Genomic DNA, 15,711 nt, shown 5'->3' on the forward strand with positions numbered 1-15,711 from the left:
TAATTTGTTTGTAATCGAAATATGCATGTCGAAATTTTGATCAATGTCGATACCAAAGAGTTAAGGTAACTGATAGAATGATTAATGATTAACTAATGATTAACAACAACTCAAATAATAGTTAATATAACATTCATACTATATGTTGCTGAAATGTTTTGTCATTGGATGCAATACTTTTGATACACTTTTTGTATTTGAATGGTGACCATTGATGTGAACTTTTCAATGTTTCTGTTGACCAAGAATATCAATAAATGTTGACAAATGAGCTGCTCCTTTGCTAAGTTGATGTTGACAAGGTAGTCACGTTTTACTTGTCTTCAGACGAGAAGCAATGAGCAGTCTTAAAAGCTACTCTAATGAATATGTCCTGTCCAGAATGGCCTGTCTACTAATTATATAATATTATTCATGTTATTTTGGCGTTCTCAATAAGTGATCAGGAAATCCTATCGATCCGGTTTTGAAAGTGGCGGTTACCATGGTTACCCGCCTCATCGGACGGAGGCCAGGCGGAAAGGAGGCGGAGGAGGAGAAAGAAGGAAGAGGAGGGAGGAGGACTTAGCCACTGTTGGAGGGGAGGAGAGGCCGAGGTGGACGTGGCGGGTCCGCCGCAGTTGGCCACAAGTCGCGGGCAGTGGAGCCGAAGCAGCCATGACGCGGAACACCCGCAGGTAACCCGCCGCCGAAACCAACAGGCCGCCGGCCATAAGCCCCACCGAGCCGGCCGGAAGCCGGGCCTCGGCCGCCTTCTTTGCATCCTTTGCGCCGCCGCCGTCATCTGACGCGCTTCGGCCGCATCTGTCAGCCGACCCCCGCTGCGCCTACTCGGCGTGTTTAATGCGACGAGAAGAGAAGTGGGGGCACAGGCGGGGGGGCGCTCCCCTTCCCGCTCTTGCTCACTTTCTCCACTATGCTAACCTTAGCTTAGCACCCGCCGACAAACAAGATGGCCACTGCCTAGCTGTGTTGCTAGCCCAATAGCCTTGGCACTTTTTGTTCTCTTTGTGGTCATCCAGTTTTCGCGTCTCGTCCCCTTTCTCCCCTCGAGCGAACAGTCTCCAGTCATGTCATTAAAAAGAGTCCAGAAGAGCGTGACACGATGCGAGTTAGTCGGAGAGGAGCCGCCATGTTCCTTTGCTCTTCGTAGGCCACATTCCAACACTCGGCGGATTCGCGTGGCGGCGACGCGACGACAACCCGCAAAAAAGCCTCCAGAACAAACCTAGCACGAGTTGTTCATTCAGCGCCCAGCGGATGGAGTTCAGTCAAGTTTTTCTTTCATTGAATGTGTTTTCTCTTAATTAACACTTAATAAGTGTTAATTCCCAGGAAAGTGCACACAAACAAATCATACCTAGGTCCCCTAATTTATCAGCAACCTTAAGGGGACGCTCGCAATTTCACCTGAAGCTAAAGTCCCTGCAGGTAACATTAGCAATGCAATGCGCAACTATAGCAGTGTCTGAAAAAATGCTAATGAAGATAAAGTATGAGCACTGAGAACCGTACTTGAAACATATTCGTCCAGGGGTGTCTAAACCCCATCAGTGTGAATATAAATCTTGCATCATGTCTAAAATCAGTCTACATTGGGATTTATTAAACAGTGCTTGGACTGAAATGTTACCAAAGCTTTTAAAACAACATCAAATTGAATCAAGTTGCAACCTTGAACATTGAAATTGAATTGCAATCGAAAGATTTGCAATGTAACCCACTGCTTAGCGCTTGTGTTGTCTGCGCAGGCCGCTAACGGTACGGCACGAGTGCTGACATTAGCCTCGGTTCCTCCCATTCGCCGTCAACCGGGCTCCTCCTCAAGGCCGTCGTCTCGGCCCCTCCACTTGGCGAACGGCGTCCGGAGCAGAGGTCTCGGGCGCGGTGGGGTGCAGACGGAGCTCTGCCCCTCACCATGACGGACTTGGAGGCCGAGTGTCTGAGTCTAAGCCTGGCCTCGGAGGGTGGCTCTCCTCCGCCCCCCCTGGAGTCGGGCGGCCCGCACTCGCTGGCGCTCCTCACCTCGGAGGGCCCCACGCCCACTCTCAGCTCGCTGGCGGCGGAAGTGGCCGAGCCTCTGGTCATGTTGCCGTGCGTCAAGAGCGAGCCCGAGGACCTGGAGGACCTGGAGCGCCTGGAGCCGATCCGCACAGTGGACCTGTCCGAGATTCAACCGCTGTCCACCGCTGAGCTGGGCCACGAGCAGATCAAGATGGAGATCAGCGGGCTGGACTACATCAAGGCGGAGCATCACCGCGCTGACCTGGACCACCACCTAGACTCCTTCCGCCATGCCGACGACATGGACTACAAGTCGCATTATGAGACCAGCTGTGTGTTTGACTACATCTCCCAGGTACTGACTTGCACATTGCACAAAAGTGAGCGTGAACATTTTCAGAATAAACCCAAAATACGGTTCCGTTTTGAACCAACACTTTTTGGACAACTGCAAATAGGAGCTGACATCATTGATTATGAAATTCTAAAAATGACACACCAATATGTTTTGTAGATGAATTTCAAATTCAATTAAAAAAAACACTTTACTTTTCCTAAAAGGAAAGAAAGAATACACAATATCAAATAGTAATAATGAGAAGTTTAATAATGATAATATAGAAGAAATACATTTGTTTTGCATTTTTATTGTAGGAAGACTTGATCACCTTATGATCACCAACTGAAAATCTGGGCACCCCTGCCATAGCTAATATAGTGTTGTACGTGTAGGTAAAGAACAAATCATCAGCGAGCGTATTAATGCTAGCTTACCCTTAAAGCTTTGGCTGGACTGACACATTTGATTGAGGAGTGTGGCGTTCTGCTTCCCGACTTGTTTGCTGTCTGCGGCAGGTGAGTGACACCCTGGACTACATCAAATCGGACCACCATGTGGACCTGCAGTGTTACTACGCCGCAGAGCTGGGCGACTCGGACCTGGCGGCGCCACAGCCGCCGCACAACGCTCTGGAGTCTATTCATATGGCCGAGCTGCGCAGCGAGCTGAACAAGCTGCGACCCGACTCGCTGATGCTGCTGGACGGGATGGCCAAGTCCGAAGGCGACTTCCCCTACCCGACGGCGGCGGCCGACCAAGGGAAGGCGACGGCGGGCAAAAGCCTGACGGTGAGAAAGCCGCGCAACATGCAGGGCGAGAAGCCCTTCTCGTGCACGCAGTGCGGGAAAAACTTCAGCACTCTGGGCAACCTGAAGACTCACCAGCGCATCCACACGGGCGAGCGGCCGTACACATGCGCGCAGTGCGGCAAGAGCTTCGGCCAGGCCGGCAACCTCAAGCGGCACCAGCTCATCCACACGGGCCAAAAGCCCTACGTGTGCGCCCACTGCCCCAAAGGCTTCACCAAGGCCGACGACCTGCGCGCCCATCAGCGGCTGCACACGGGCGAGCGTCCCTTCGCCTGCCACACCTGCGCCAAGACCTTCGGCCAGGCCAAGGAGCTCAAGGCGCACCGGCTGAGCCACACGGGCGAGCGGCCCTTTTGCTGCCAGCATTGCGGCAAGAGCTTCGGTAAGGAGACGGCGTACCGCAACCACCTTCTTGTGCATGACGCTGCCGCCGCTGCTGCCGGTCAGGCCAAGCCCTTTTCCTGCTCGCACTGCAGCAAGACTTTCAGCAACGCCGCCGTGCTCAAGACCCACAAAAAAATCCACTCGGGAGAGCGGCCGTTCGGCTGCGCGCAATGCGGCAAGAGCTTCGGCCGCCTCGGACACCTCAAGGCGCACCAGCACGTGCACACGGGTGAGCGGCCTCACACCTGCGCGCGCTGCGGCAAGGCCTTCAGCCAGTCGGGCCACCTGAAGGCTCACCAGCAGATCCACAAACGAGAGCACGCCGGTCCAAACGCCGATGCAGACGCCGATGCAGACGCCGATGCAGACGCCGATGCAGACACTGATGCAGAGGGACGTTAGGCAAACGGACTGATGGATGACTGTGTTTTTTTTTTTTCTTTTTTTTACATATAGCCACCTCTTTGTTACCTTTTGGCGCCTTTCTGATCGTTACTTCTTCAGCTCTTTCGTGCGCATGAGTGTGGAGGTGTGCCTGAGGAAAGCCGTTTGAGCATTTTTTAAAAAAACGTTCTTAAACTTTTGCCTCGCCTTAATTGCGCGATTTTGATGGCGGGAGTTGCGCGCATTTGCGTCATTCCCGCCACACACAAGCAGAGAAGAGGACATTCCGGCAGTAATATGCTTAGCAGATACGCCAACATCCTCGCTCTGCATTTTCCAGGCCTGCTCTATTTTCGTAGAGTTTCATTGTCATGACACCAAAATTTGGACTTTGTTACTATACCTGCAAAAAGCACTTTGGTACCGATACCAAAACGGTACTGCGGCAAATAATCCAAATAGCAATTCACGTATTGGAATGGAGGACATGCAGAAATGTGGCAATTTTTACCCATGAAAGCTGGAAATTCTGAAGATTCTGACAATTTCAACGAGGACTCCAAATGATTGATTCAAATAATGGCCAACTAATTGGATAATGGACTTGTTGGTGATGAATCCATGAATTGTTGCTACAGCTCGAAACAAATCATTTGTCAAAGCTTACGTTTGTACTAGTGGACCAAAACTGGCATGAGTAGTGGTAAAACTGCTTCTAATATGACTCTTTTCCGTGTGAGAACTTGTCATACGTCCACGGACACCAGTCAGATGGAATAGATGCTCAAATGGCTTTCCACAGGCGTTGCCAAGCAACTGACCAATCGCGTGACTAGCTTGGTGCTAGCAAACATTAGCTTGCAGTCACACTTAGTTACACGGAAGTCTGTGTACTTTTCTATATTTATACACATCGATATATATATATATATATATGTACACACTCATATCAACTTGTACATGCAGTGGTGCGTTTGACTGGAAAGAATGTTGGTCGGTTTCCGATCGAAAGAAGCCTAAATTGTTTACACTGATGACATCGTAAGGATGACATCATTCTGACCAACTTTGCTATGTTTTTCTTTTCTACGTCACATTCCGTGTGCGTGCGTGTGTGTGCGTGTGTGACAGCATCCCCTGCTGGGTGATCGGAGCCTTTTCTTTGAGGCAGTGAATGAACTTTTTTTTTCCACCTCTTTCGCCCGACAATGATTACAGGTTAATCATCTCTTTGTCTTTATCTTCATATCACAGACATTTTGTACCAGTCTTTTATGATCACATGCCTTTTATTGAAACGAACCAATTTCTTGTACTGCCAATCAAATATAAAAAAAAGTTCTCTTTTTGTCTTTGCACCAGTCTTTTAATCATGAGCTATGACTTTCGATCTATTTACTCCTCTTGCCAATAATGCGGCTTGAGTTGTTGAGCTGTCACTTTTTGGCAGCTCCGCCCACATCCCTTTCTGGCCCCGCCCCTTCCTTCCTTCTGAGTCCCTGTAAGTGTAGCCGGCAGGGGGCGCTCTCTTGCGCACAGTAGCAACAAAGGCTTGAGTTGCTCATCAAATGTGCTTGATCGCAACAGTACACAGTTTAGAGAAGATAATATCGCGTAAATAATGCGGTCATGCTTTGATTGGACAATATGTAAACATTTACAAAGCAGGAGGAGGAACTGAAGAGCTAATTGGAGGCAGGAGTTGGCCAATTTATGTAAGTATAAAGATTTTATTTTTGATTGGTGACTCTAAAAAAATAGAATATTTTGGTAGTTTATCAATTTGTGTGAATGTGAATTGTTTGTGATTGTTCGCTCACTCCCTAAATCACTAGAAATTTTGAACGCAGCCAAACATTTCCTTGCAACTTTGTTGCAACAGACCACACCCAGACACAACAAAGTTATCATTTCAGCTCTTTATTGTCGAGTTTGTTCACAACAACGTTGATGTCAGCGAGAAATGAAAGACGAGGTATTGGAGGACGAGGTGACCACCTTGGCGTCTACCACCACCATCTTCTCTACCACCGTCACTACCTGCTTGGTCGAGCTTGAGGATGTCGAGTCAGCGGAAACACTGCGAACCAATCAGGACAGACGTGAGGGCCACGGGCAGAAGTACGACGGCAACGGTGATCTTACGTGACTCACCCGGTGACGGTCTCGCACTCCAGCAGGCGGCGGTACTCTGCAATCTCCATCTCTAGACGCGTCTTGTGGTCCAGGAGCATTTGGTATTCCTGACTTTGGCGCTCCAAGTCAACCCGCAGGTGAGTCAGCTGCTCCTCCTCCAGCGAGGACACCTGCAAGACGGGAGAATGCGTTACACGTGCTTCCTGGCCTGACGCTGCTGGCCTGCCACTTCTGGCTCACCTGCATCTGGAAGCTTGACAGCATCACGGAGTACCGATTCTGCGTCTCGGCCAACGTTTCCTCCAGCGAGGCTTTCTGAAATGAACACCACAAACGCTCAGAAGAAGCTTCTGAAATCATCTACGTATCGTAAAAGCTTGAGCAGCAAATCTGTCATTATTTTGTCCCGCGTGTCTCCACAGTGTACATATGTAGCTTCCTGTTAGACAAGCCCGCATGGACTCTAATGGTACCAATTATGAATTAGGTTAAGATGAACTCAAGCACCCATCTGAAACTGTCCCACCAGTTTGGTGAGCTGAGGGACAGCCGGACTTTGAGTTGTGAAGCGGTTTACCAGGCCCAACATGGACTGCAGTTCAATCTGGAGCGCCTGCATCCTCCGTTTCACTTCGTTGACCTCTGACCTGGACGTCTGCAAGCTCACTGTCTGTGTCTGCACTTCTTTGTTGAGCTCCTCCGTCTGAATATACACACAAACATGATGTGGGCATGCACACACATGCAGACACCACACATATTGGAAATACTGCTCTGCACCTTGGCGTTGAACCAGGCCTCCAAATCTCTGTTGTTCTTGGCCATGATGCCCTCGTAATGTTCCCGGATTTCGGCCATTACGGCTTCCAAGTCCTGACTTGGGGGTGCGTCGATACGCACGTCCACCTGACCGCTCATGTGACTGCGCAACGCCAACAGCTCCTACACACGTGGATTAGCCGTTTGGATAAGAAGAGATGAAGGAAATTCAGAAGGAAGGCACAGAAGAGGGAATTTGCAAAAGACATGAAAGTGTAGATGAAGACGCAGGTCACCTCCTCGTGGTTCTTCTGTAGGAAGACAAGCTCCTCCTTCATGCCTTCAATTTGCATCTCCAGGTCGGACCTGATCAGGGTTAGCTCATCCAAAACCCGACGCAGTCCCGCGATGTCGGCCTCCACCGACAGCCGCATGGCCAGCTCGTTTTCGAACCTGCGGCGGCGGACCAGATAATGACCAACATCCACGGCAGTCGAGAGACGCTCAGGATGCCAACTCACTTAGTTTTGAAGTCTTCTGCCGCCAGTCTTGCGTTGTCGATGCTCAGGTGGACCGCGCCGTTCATCCGGGTGGCATTCAGGATCTGCAACAACAAACGACTCGGATGTCATTTTCTGCGTTCCAAGTTAACAACGTGGCTGTTCGATGTTTTGATGGTTACCTTGGCGTTCAGGTCGGCGATGGTGGCAAAGTAGGCAGCGTAGTCGCGGCTGGCTGGGCCAATCAGACTGTCCTGGAACTGACGGATCTTCAAGTCCAGCTCCGCATTGGACTTCTCCAGGGAGCGCACCTTTTCCAGGTAGGTGGCCAGCCGGTTGTTCAGGTCCTGCATGGCAAACTTCTCGTTGCCTATCACTGCGTCGTTCCCGGACACGGCGATGGAGGAGTAGCCGCAGCCCATGCCCGCCGATGAGATGCGCACGCCGGAGCCACCCGCGCCCCCGTAAACGCTGCCGGCCCTCATGGCCATGATGTGACTGCTGCCCATGGAGGAGCCGCCGGCCATGGCGGAACTGGCCCGGACTGACCTGGAGGAAGTGCGGGAGCTGAAGGCGTTCATGGTGGTGTGCTGATGCTCGATGGAGAGTGACGAGTGGCCGCGTACCGCTGCCTTTTAAAGAGTCTCTCTGTCAATTGTGTATGTGTCAGCCTCTCACTCTGGTATGTGGGTGTGGTGGGGGCCGGAGTGGAAGAGAAGGGGGGGGGGGGGGTCACCATTGACACCAACTGCTGAGGAATGAAAACCAGCAGGTCCGACTGGACGCACGCCACTTTTGCTTTTTTAAGACAGCACAAGAGAACTTGAGCTGCTCTTTGGACTCTTTCCATCTCTTTCTTTCTGCTTCATCTCTGTTTACAATCTTTTATCAGATCAGATGATCAAGAAAGACAAGGTCGTCTTCTTTAGATCGTAGAAGACAATGCTAGTTGGATAAAAGGCAGCACTCCGTTAAAATGGTGGGGCAGGTCGTAAGAAAACAAAGAAGTGCCCTTGTAACGGACTAAAATCATCTTGAAACTCATTCACATCTCCGAGATGAAGTCTCCTTCTGCAATGTTGTTTCTCCTCCATTTCTTTGTTGAGGTGCTCTTGGGAATGAACCATGCACATTTCTTGACAGGTTGATCTGCAAGATTGTTGACATGATTTGTCTTCCGATTCAGGAAGCTAGCTTTGCTAGAATATACAATGAACTTTAAGTTTATCTGTGTCTCCAAGATATTATTACATTTGTTTTCTTCGTTTTTGTTTTTGTCGAAGCACTTTTGCCTAGAGATGATTGACAGTCATTTCTTGACGGATTGATTTGTGAACATTTGACAAATGACTAAGTCGGTAAGTATGTGAATGTCTAGATTCCAGTAGAGTGGGTTTTATATTAGGGGTGTAAATCGCGGGTTTTGTCACGATACGATATCATATCGATACAAAGAATCACGATACGATATTTGCCGATATCTTAAACCCTGCTGTGATTCATTCACGATACATCACGATATAGTGCTCTACGATCGATACATATATATATTTTTTAAATAAAAAATATACAACAATATCCTGATTTATAACAATTCATACGCAAAATCAACAAGGTACTGCAAACTAGGGGTGTAAATCGCGGGTTTTGTCACGATACGATATCATATTGATACAAAGAAGCACGATACGATATTTGCCGATATCTTAAACCCTGCTGTGATTCATTCACGATACATCACGATATAGTGCTCTACGATCGATACATATATATATATTTTTTAAAATAAAAAATATAGAACAATATCCTGATTTATAACAATTCATACGCAAAATCAACAAGGTACTGCAAACTCTTTATTTAGGAAATTACAAGGGTATTGTAGTATACAAAGTGCTTATTTTAACACTGAACTTTGATGTCGTGTTTTTTCTTTAAATGTGCATCGAGATTTGTGGTCCCCGCATGGCAGGATTTACAAACTGCAAGTGTTTTGTCCGTTGACTCGTTGAGTCATCTTTTCTTTGGAATCCAAAGTGCTTCCAAAGAATGACTTGAGGCCTAAAGGGGAGCCAATTTCCTCGTCTTTTTGGACACTAGCCATAGCACCAGCCCAGGAGCCGCGTACTAGTTGTCGACTCTCCGTGCCTGCTCTGCTCACAACACAACGCCGCCGCGCACTGCTCCCGGAAAGAGGAAGCAAGCAACAATGAACTGTATTTCAAAATAAAGTCACGTCTAATGTCCGAGGTCAAACACGGCGATATAAATCGATGTTTACGTTTAGCATCGATGCCAATAAATCGTAGAGCCTTATATCGATTACCGTATTTTCCGCCCTATAAGGCGCACCTAAAAACCTAAAATTTTCTCAAAAACCAACAGTGCGCCTTATAGTCCAGTGCGCCTTATATATGGACCAAATTCCTAAATTTAAACTGGCCCAAAGCATTGTGTCATGAAATCAATCATAAGTGGCCCGCTGAAGACTATGAATCATGACTCAAAAAGACTATGGATCATTATTTTATGATTATAAAGTAATTTGTTCCGTCTGAAGTTGAAATAAAAAAGATAAAATGGAGAATGATTTGATTTGGATTAAAAATCTGACATGATGTATTAATGGTGCGCCTTATAATCCGGTGCGCCTTATATAAGGATAAAGTTTTAAAATGGGCCATTCATTGAAGGTGCGCCTTATAGTCCGGTGCGCCTTATAGGCCGGAAAATACGGTAATCGATGTGTATCGATGAATCGTTACACCCCTACTGCAAACTCTTTATTTAGGAAATTACAAGAGTATTGTAGTATACAAAGTGTTTATTTTAACACTGAACTTTGATGTCGTGTTTTTTCTTTAAATGTGCGGCGAGATTTGTGCTCTCTGAATATTTGATCACCGCATGGCAGGATTTAGAAACTGCACGTGTTTTGTCCGTTGCGTCATCTTTTCTTTGGAATCCAAAGTGCTTCCAAAGAATGACTTGAAGCCTAAAGGGGAGCCAATTTCCTCGTCTTTTTGGACACTAGCCATAGCACCAGCCCAGGAGCCGCGTACTACCGTTTTTTTCCGTGTATAGTGCGCAAAATTTAACGAATTTATTGTCCTAAAATCTGGGGTGCGCATTATACATGGGTACAAAAAATTTTAAATTTTTTTTTTTTTTAATTTTTTTTTTTTAGAAAACAAAACCAACAACAGGACTGACTGACAAAGTCGTGGAACAAAAAGACAGGGTGACATTACCAAAGACAGGAACAGAAAGCAAACAGACATCATGACAGTACCAGCTCAGTGGGGTAGTGGTTAGAGTGTCCCCCCTGAGACTGGAAGGTTGTGGGTTCAAACCCCGGCCGTGTCATACCAAAGACTGCAAAAATGGGACCCGTTGCCTCCCTGCTTGGCACTCAGCATTAAGGGTTGGAATTGGGGGTTAGAAGGAGTGGAGCTCTTTACAAGCCCTAGGCTTCGTCTCCCTCCTTGCACAGTTATTGATATAATAATATGTGCTAAACAATAAACTAAACTAACTAACTAACAGTAACACATGCAATGATCCGACGGTGAGCGAGGGGCAGACAGGACTTAAATACAAAACACGTTACATCGATTGAGGTGACACAGGAAGAGAGGGGCGACGCGAACAGAAACTATGGCAACCTAGACACATAGCAAAACTGGGGACGAGACGTGACAAATGTCCCTCGAAACGAAACTTGAAATCACCAAGTTTTGGTTTCCAAGGGTGTTTTTATTCCTCTTCAACGTCTCTCCCATACAGAGCCGCCTTTTTCACGTCCGCACGCCTCTTTCCCGTGCGCGCACGGAGCGCGGTGGTGCGTTTAGGGGCAGTCGGAGAAATCAACGCCAACAAAAAAAATTACATCCAGCCTAGTTAAGACCATACCAAAGACTATAAAAATGGGACCCATTGCCTCCCTGCGTGTGTGACGATCATTAGGACTTAAAAAAAAAAATTTGAAAAAAATTCATTAAAAAAAATTCATAAAAATTGGGTGCGTATTATACATGGGTACAGGCTTTTTTCCAGCATCAGCATGCCATTTTTAGGGTGCGTATTATACATGGGGGCGCACTATACACGGAAAAAAACGGTAGTTGTGACTCCCCTTTCACGTGCCTGCTCTGCTCACAACACGCCGCTCACTGCTCCCGGAAAGAGGAAGCAAGCAACAATGAACTGGATTTCAAAATAAAGTCGCGTCTAATGTCCGAGGTCAAACACGGCGATCTAAATCGATGTTTACGTTTAGCATCGATGCCAATAAATCGTAGAGCCTTATATCGATTAATCGATGTGTATTGATTAGGGGTGTAAATCGCGGGTTTTGTCACGATACGATATCATATCGATACAAAGAACTACGATACGATATTTGCCGATATCTTAAAGCCTGCTGCGATTCATTCACAATATATCGCGATATAGTGCGCTACGATCGATATATTTTTTTTTAATAAAAAAATATAGAACAATATCCTGATTTATAACAATTCATACGCAAAATCAACAAGGTACTGCAAACTCTTTATTTAGGAAATTACAAGAGTATTGTAGTATACAAAGTGCTTATTTTAACACTGAACTTTGATGTCCTGTTTTTTCTATAACTGTGCGGAGAGATTTGTGGTCCCTGAATATTTGATCACCGCATGGCAGGATTTACAAACTGCACGTGTCTTGTCCGTTGAGCCATATTTTCTTTGGAATCTAAAGTGCTTCCAAACGAATGACTTGAAGCCTAAAGGGCAGGGAATTTCCTCATCTTTTTGGACACTAGCCATAGCACCAACCCAGGAGCCGCGTACTAGTTGTCGACTCCCCTTTCACGTGCCTGCTCTGCTCACAACACAACAACGCCGCGCGCACTGCTACAGGTGTTGTGCTTGATTTGGTTCCCCCGTGAGATTTTGTTCCCCCTGCCGCGGGAGCGCGCACACCTTATTTGGAAAGCGAAAACCGATGTCGTATGGCGTCGTACGGCGTCAGCACTACGTTGTTTTCAATAAAAACATGCGCGTGTGTGTGTGTGTGTGACAGCATCCCCTGCTGGGTGATTTCTTTGTGTTAGAGGCAGTGAATGAACTTTTTTTCCCACCTCTTTCGCCCGACAATGATTACAGGTTAATCATCTCTTTGTCTTTATCTTCATATCACAGACATTTTGTACCAGTCTTTTATGATCAGATGCCTTTTATTGAAACGAACCAATTTCTTGTACTGCCAATCAAATATAAAAAAAAGTTCTCTTTTTGTCTTTGCACCAGTCTTTTAATCATGAGCTATGACTTCCGATCTATTAACTCCTCTTGCCAATAATGCGGCTTGAGTTGTTGAGCTGTCACTTTTCGGCAGCTCCGCCCACATCCCTTTCTGGCCCCGCCCCTTCCTTCCTTCTGAGTCCCTGTAAGTGTAGCCGGCAGGGGGCGCTCTCTTGCGCACAGTAGCAACAAAGGCTTGAGTTGCTCATCAAATGTGCTTGATCGCAACAGTACACAGTTTAGAGAAGATAATATCGCGTAAATAATGCGGTCATGCTTTGATTGGACAATATGTAAACATTTACAAAGCAGGAGGAGGAACTGAAGAGCTAATTGGAGGCAGGAGTTGGCCAATTTATGTAAGTATAAAGATTTTATTTTTGATTGGTCACTCTAAAAAATAGAATATTTTGGTATTTTATCAATTTGTGTGAATGTGAATTGTTTGTGATTATTCACTCACTCCCTAAATCACTAGAAATTTTGAACACAGCCAAACATTTTCTTGCAACTTTGTTGCAACAGACCAAACCCAGACACAACAAAGTTATCATTTCAGCTCTTTATTGTCGAGTTTGTTCACAACAACGTTGATGTCAGCGAGACATGAAAGACGAGGTATTGGAGGACGAGGTGACCACCTTGCCGTCTACCACCTTCTCTACCACCGTCACCACGCGCTTGCTCGAGCTTGAGGATGTTGAGCCAGCGGAAACACTGCGAACCAATCAGGACAGACGTGAGGGCCACGGGCAGAAGTACGACGGCAACGGTGATCTTACGTGACTCACCCGGTGACGGTCTCGCCCTCCAGCAGGCGGCGGTACTCTGCAATCTCCATCTCTAGACGCGTCTTGAGGTCCAGGAGCATTTGGTATTCCTGACTTTGGCGCTCCAAGTCAGCCCGCAGCTGAGTCAGCTGCTCCTCCAGCGAAGACACCTGCAAGACAGGAGAATGCGTTACACGTGCTTCCTGGCCTGACACTGCTGGCCTGCCACTTCTGGCTCACCTGCATCTGGTAGCTTGACAGCATCGCGGAGTACCGGTTCTGCGTCTCGGCCAGCGTTCCCTCCAGCGAGGCTTTCTGAGGAAATGAACACCACAAACGCTCAGAAGAAGCTTCTGAAATCATCTACGTATCGTAAAAGCTTGAGCAGCAAATCTGTCATTATTCTGTCCCGCGTGTCTCCACAGTGTACATATGTAGCTTCCTGTTAGACAGGCCCGCATACACTCTCATGGTACCAATTATGAATCAAGTTAAGATGAACTCAAGCACCCATCTGAAATCTTGGTGAGCTGAGGGACAGCCGGACTTTGAGTTGTGAAGCGGTTTACCATGCCCAACATGGACTGCAGTTCAATCTGGAGCGCCTGCATCCTCCGTTTCACTTCGTTGACCTCTGACCTGGACGTCTGCAAGCTCACTGTCTGTGTCTGCACTTCTTTGTTGAGCTCCTCCGTCTGAATATACACACAAACATGATGTGGGCATGCACACACATGCAGACACCACACACACTAGAAATACTGCTCTGCACCTTGGCGTTGAACCAGGCCTCCAAATCTCTGTTGTTCTTGGCCGTGATGCCCTCGTAATGTTCCCGGATTTCGGCCATCATGGCTGCCAAGTCCTGACCTGGGGCTGCGTCGACCTCCACGTTCACCTGACCGCTCATGTGACTGCGCAACGCCAACAGCTCCTACACACGTAGATTAGCCGTTTGGATAAGAAGAGATGAAGGAAATTCAGAAGGAAGGCACAGAAGAGGGAATTTGCAAAAGACATGAAAGTGCAGATGAAGATGCAGGTTACCTCCTCATGGTTCTTCTTGAGGAAGACAAGCTCCTCCTTCAGGCCTTCAATCTGCATCTCCAGGTCGGACCTGGTCAGGGTTAGCTCGTCCAAAACCCGACGCAGTCCCGCGATGTCGGCCTCCACCGACAGCCGCATGGCCAGCTCGTTTTCGAACCTGCGGCGGCGGACCAGATGATGACCAACATCCACGGCAGTCGAGAGACGCTCAGGATGCCAACTCACTTAGTTTTGAAGTCATCTGCCGCCAGCCTTGCGTTGTCGATGCTCAGGTGGACCGCGCCGTTCATCCGGGTGGCATCCAGGATCTGCAACAACAAACGAGTCGGATGTCATTTTCTGCGTTCCAAGTTAACAACGTGGCTGTTCGATGTTTTGATGGTTACCTTGGCGTTCAGGTCGGCGATGGTGGCAAAGTAGGCAGCGTAGTCGCGGCTGGCTGGGCCAACCCGACTGTCCAGGAACTGACGGATCTTCAACTCCAGCTCCGCATTGGACTTCTCCAGGGAGCGCACCTTTTCCAGGTAGGTGGCCAGCCGGTCGTTCAGGTTCTGCATGGCAAACTTCTCGTTGCCTATCACTGCGTCGTTCCCGGACACGGCGATGGAGGAGTAGCCGCCGCCCATGCCCGCCGATGAGATGCGCACGTCGGAGCCACCCGCGCCCCCGTACACGCTGCCGGCCCTCATGGCCATGATGCGACTGCTGCCCATGGAGGAGCCGCCGCCCATGGCGGAACTGGCCCGGACTGACCTGGAGGAAGTGCGGGAGCTGAAGGCGTTCATGGTGGTGTGCTGATACTCGATGGAGAGTGACGAGTGGCCGCGTACCGCTGCCTTTTAAAGAGTCTCTCTGTCAATTGTGTATGTGTCAGTCTGTCAATCTGGTATGTGGGTGTGGTGGGGGTCGGAGTGGAGGAGAAGGGGGGTTCACCATTGACACCAACTGCTGAGGAATGAAAACCAGCAGGTCCGACTGGACACACGCCACTTTTGCTTTTTTAAGACAGCACAAGAGAACTTGAGCTGCTCTTTGGACTCTTTCCAACTCTTTCTTTCTGCTTCATCTCTTTGTACAATCTTTTATCAGATCAGATGATCAAGAAAGACAAGGTCGTCTTATTTTAGATCGTAGAAGACAATGCTAGTTAGATAAAAGGCAGCACTCCGTTAAAATGGTGGGACAGGTCGTAAGAAAACAAAGAAGTGCACTTGCAACAGACTAAAATCATCTTGAAACTCATTCACATCTCCGAGATGAAGTCTCCTTCTGCAATGTTGTTTCTCCTCC

The 15,711-nt window shown here is 47.9% G+C and overlaps 2 protein-coding genes across 5 annotated transcripts; one reads left to right on the forward strand and one right to left on the reverse strand.

Moving 5' to 3' along the window:
• The first annotated feature begins 508 nt into the window (after nucleotides 1-508).
• Nucleotides 509-5,269, forward strand: si:dkeyp-113d7.1 (uncharacterized protein LOC407709 homolog). Its single transcript, XM_061302769.1, has 3 exons — nucleotides 509-677; nucleotides 1,752-2,359; nucleotides 2,860-5,269. Exons 2-3 carry the CDS (start codon nucleotides 1,919-1,921, stop codon nucleotides 3,937-3,939), a joined length of 1,521 nt encoding a protein of 506 aa, XP_061158753.1. The 5' UTR covers nucleotides 509-677; nucleotides 1,752-1,918; the 3' UTR covers nucleotides 3,940-5,269.
• Nucleotides 5,270-5,825: 556 nt separating this feature from the next.
• Nucleotides 5,826-15,252, reverse strand: LOC133170105 (keratin, type I cytoskeletal 13-like). 4 transcript variants are annotated; one of them, XM_061302775.1, is made up of 8 exons: nucleotides 14,808-15,252; nucleotides 14,647-14,729; nucleotides 14,422-14,578; nucleotides 14,147-14,308; nucleotides 13,944-14,069; nucleotides 6,298-6,372; nucleotides 6,076-6,227; nucleotides 5,826-6,001 (listed from the first exon to the last, which is right to left on the reverse strand). In XM_061302775.1, exons 1-8 carry the CDS (start codon nucleotides 15,204-15,206, stop codon nucleotides 5,875-5,877), a joined length of 1,281 nt encoding a protein of 426 aa, XP_061158759.1. In that variant the 5' UTR covers nucleotides 15,207-15,252; the 3' UTR covers nucleotides 5,826-5,874. The 4 variants fall into 4 exon arrangements, with proteins under 4 accessions (XP_061158759.1, XP_061158758.1, XP_061158762.1 ...); XM_061302774.1 differs by lacking the exon at nucleotides 6,298-6,372 and adding an exon at nucleotides 13,615-13,689 and having other exon boundaries at nucleotides 14,808-15,249; XM_061302778.1 differs by lacking the exons at nucleotides 6,076-6,227; nucleotides 6,298-6,372 and adding exons at nucleotides 13,396-13,544; nucleotides 13,615-13,689 and having other exon boundaries at nucleotides 14,808-15,246.
• Nucleotides 15,253-15,711: the final 459 nt, after the last annotated feature.

Source organism: Syngnathus typhle, linkage group LG17 (assembly GCF_033458585.1).
Source record: "Syngnathus typhle isolate RoL2023-S1 ecotype Sweden linkage group LG17, RoL_Styp_1.0, whole genome shotgun sequence".
Classification (NCBI taxonomy): Eukaryota; Metazoa; Chordata; class Actinopteri; order Syngnathiformes; family Syngnathidae; genus Syngnathus; species Syngnathus typhle.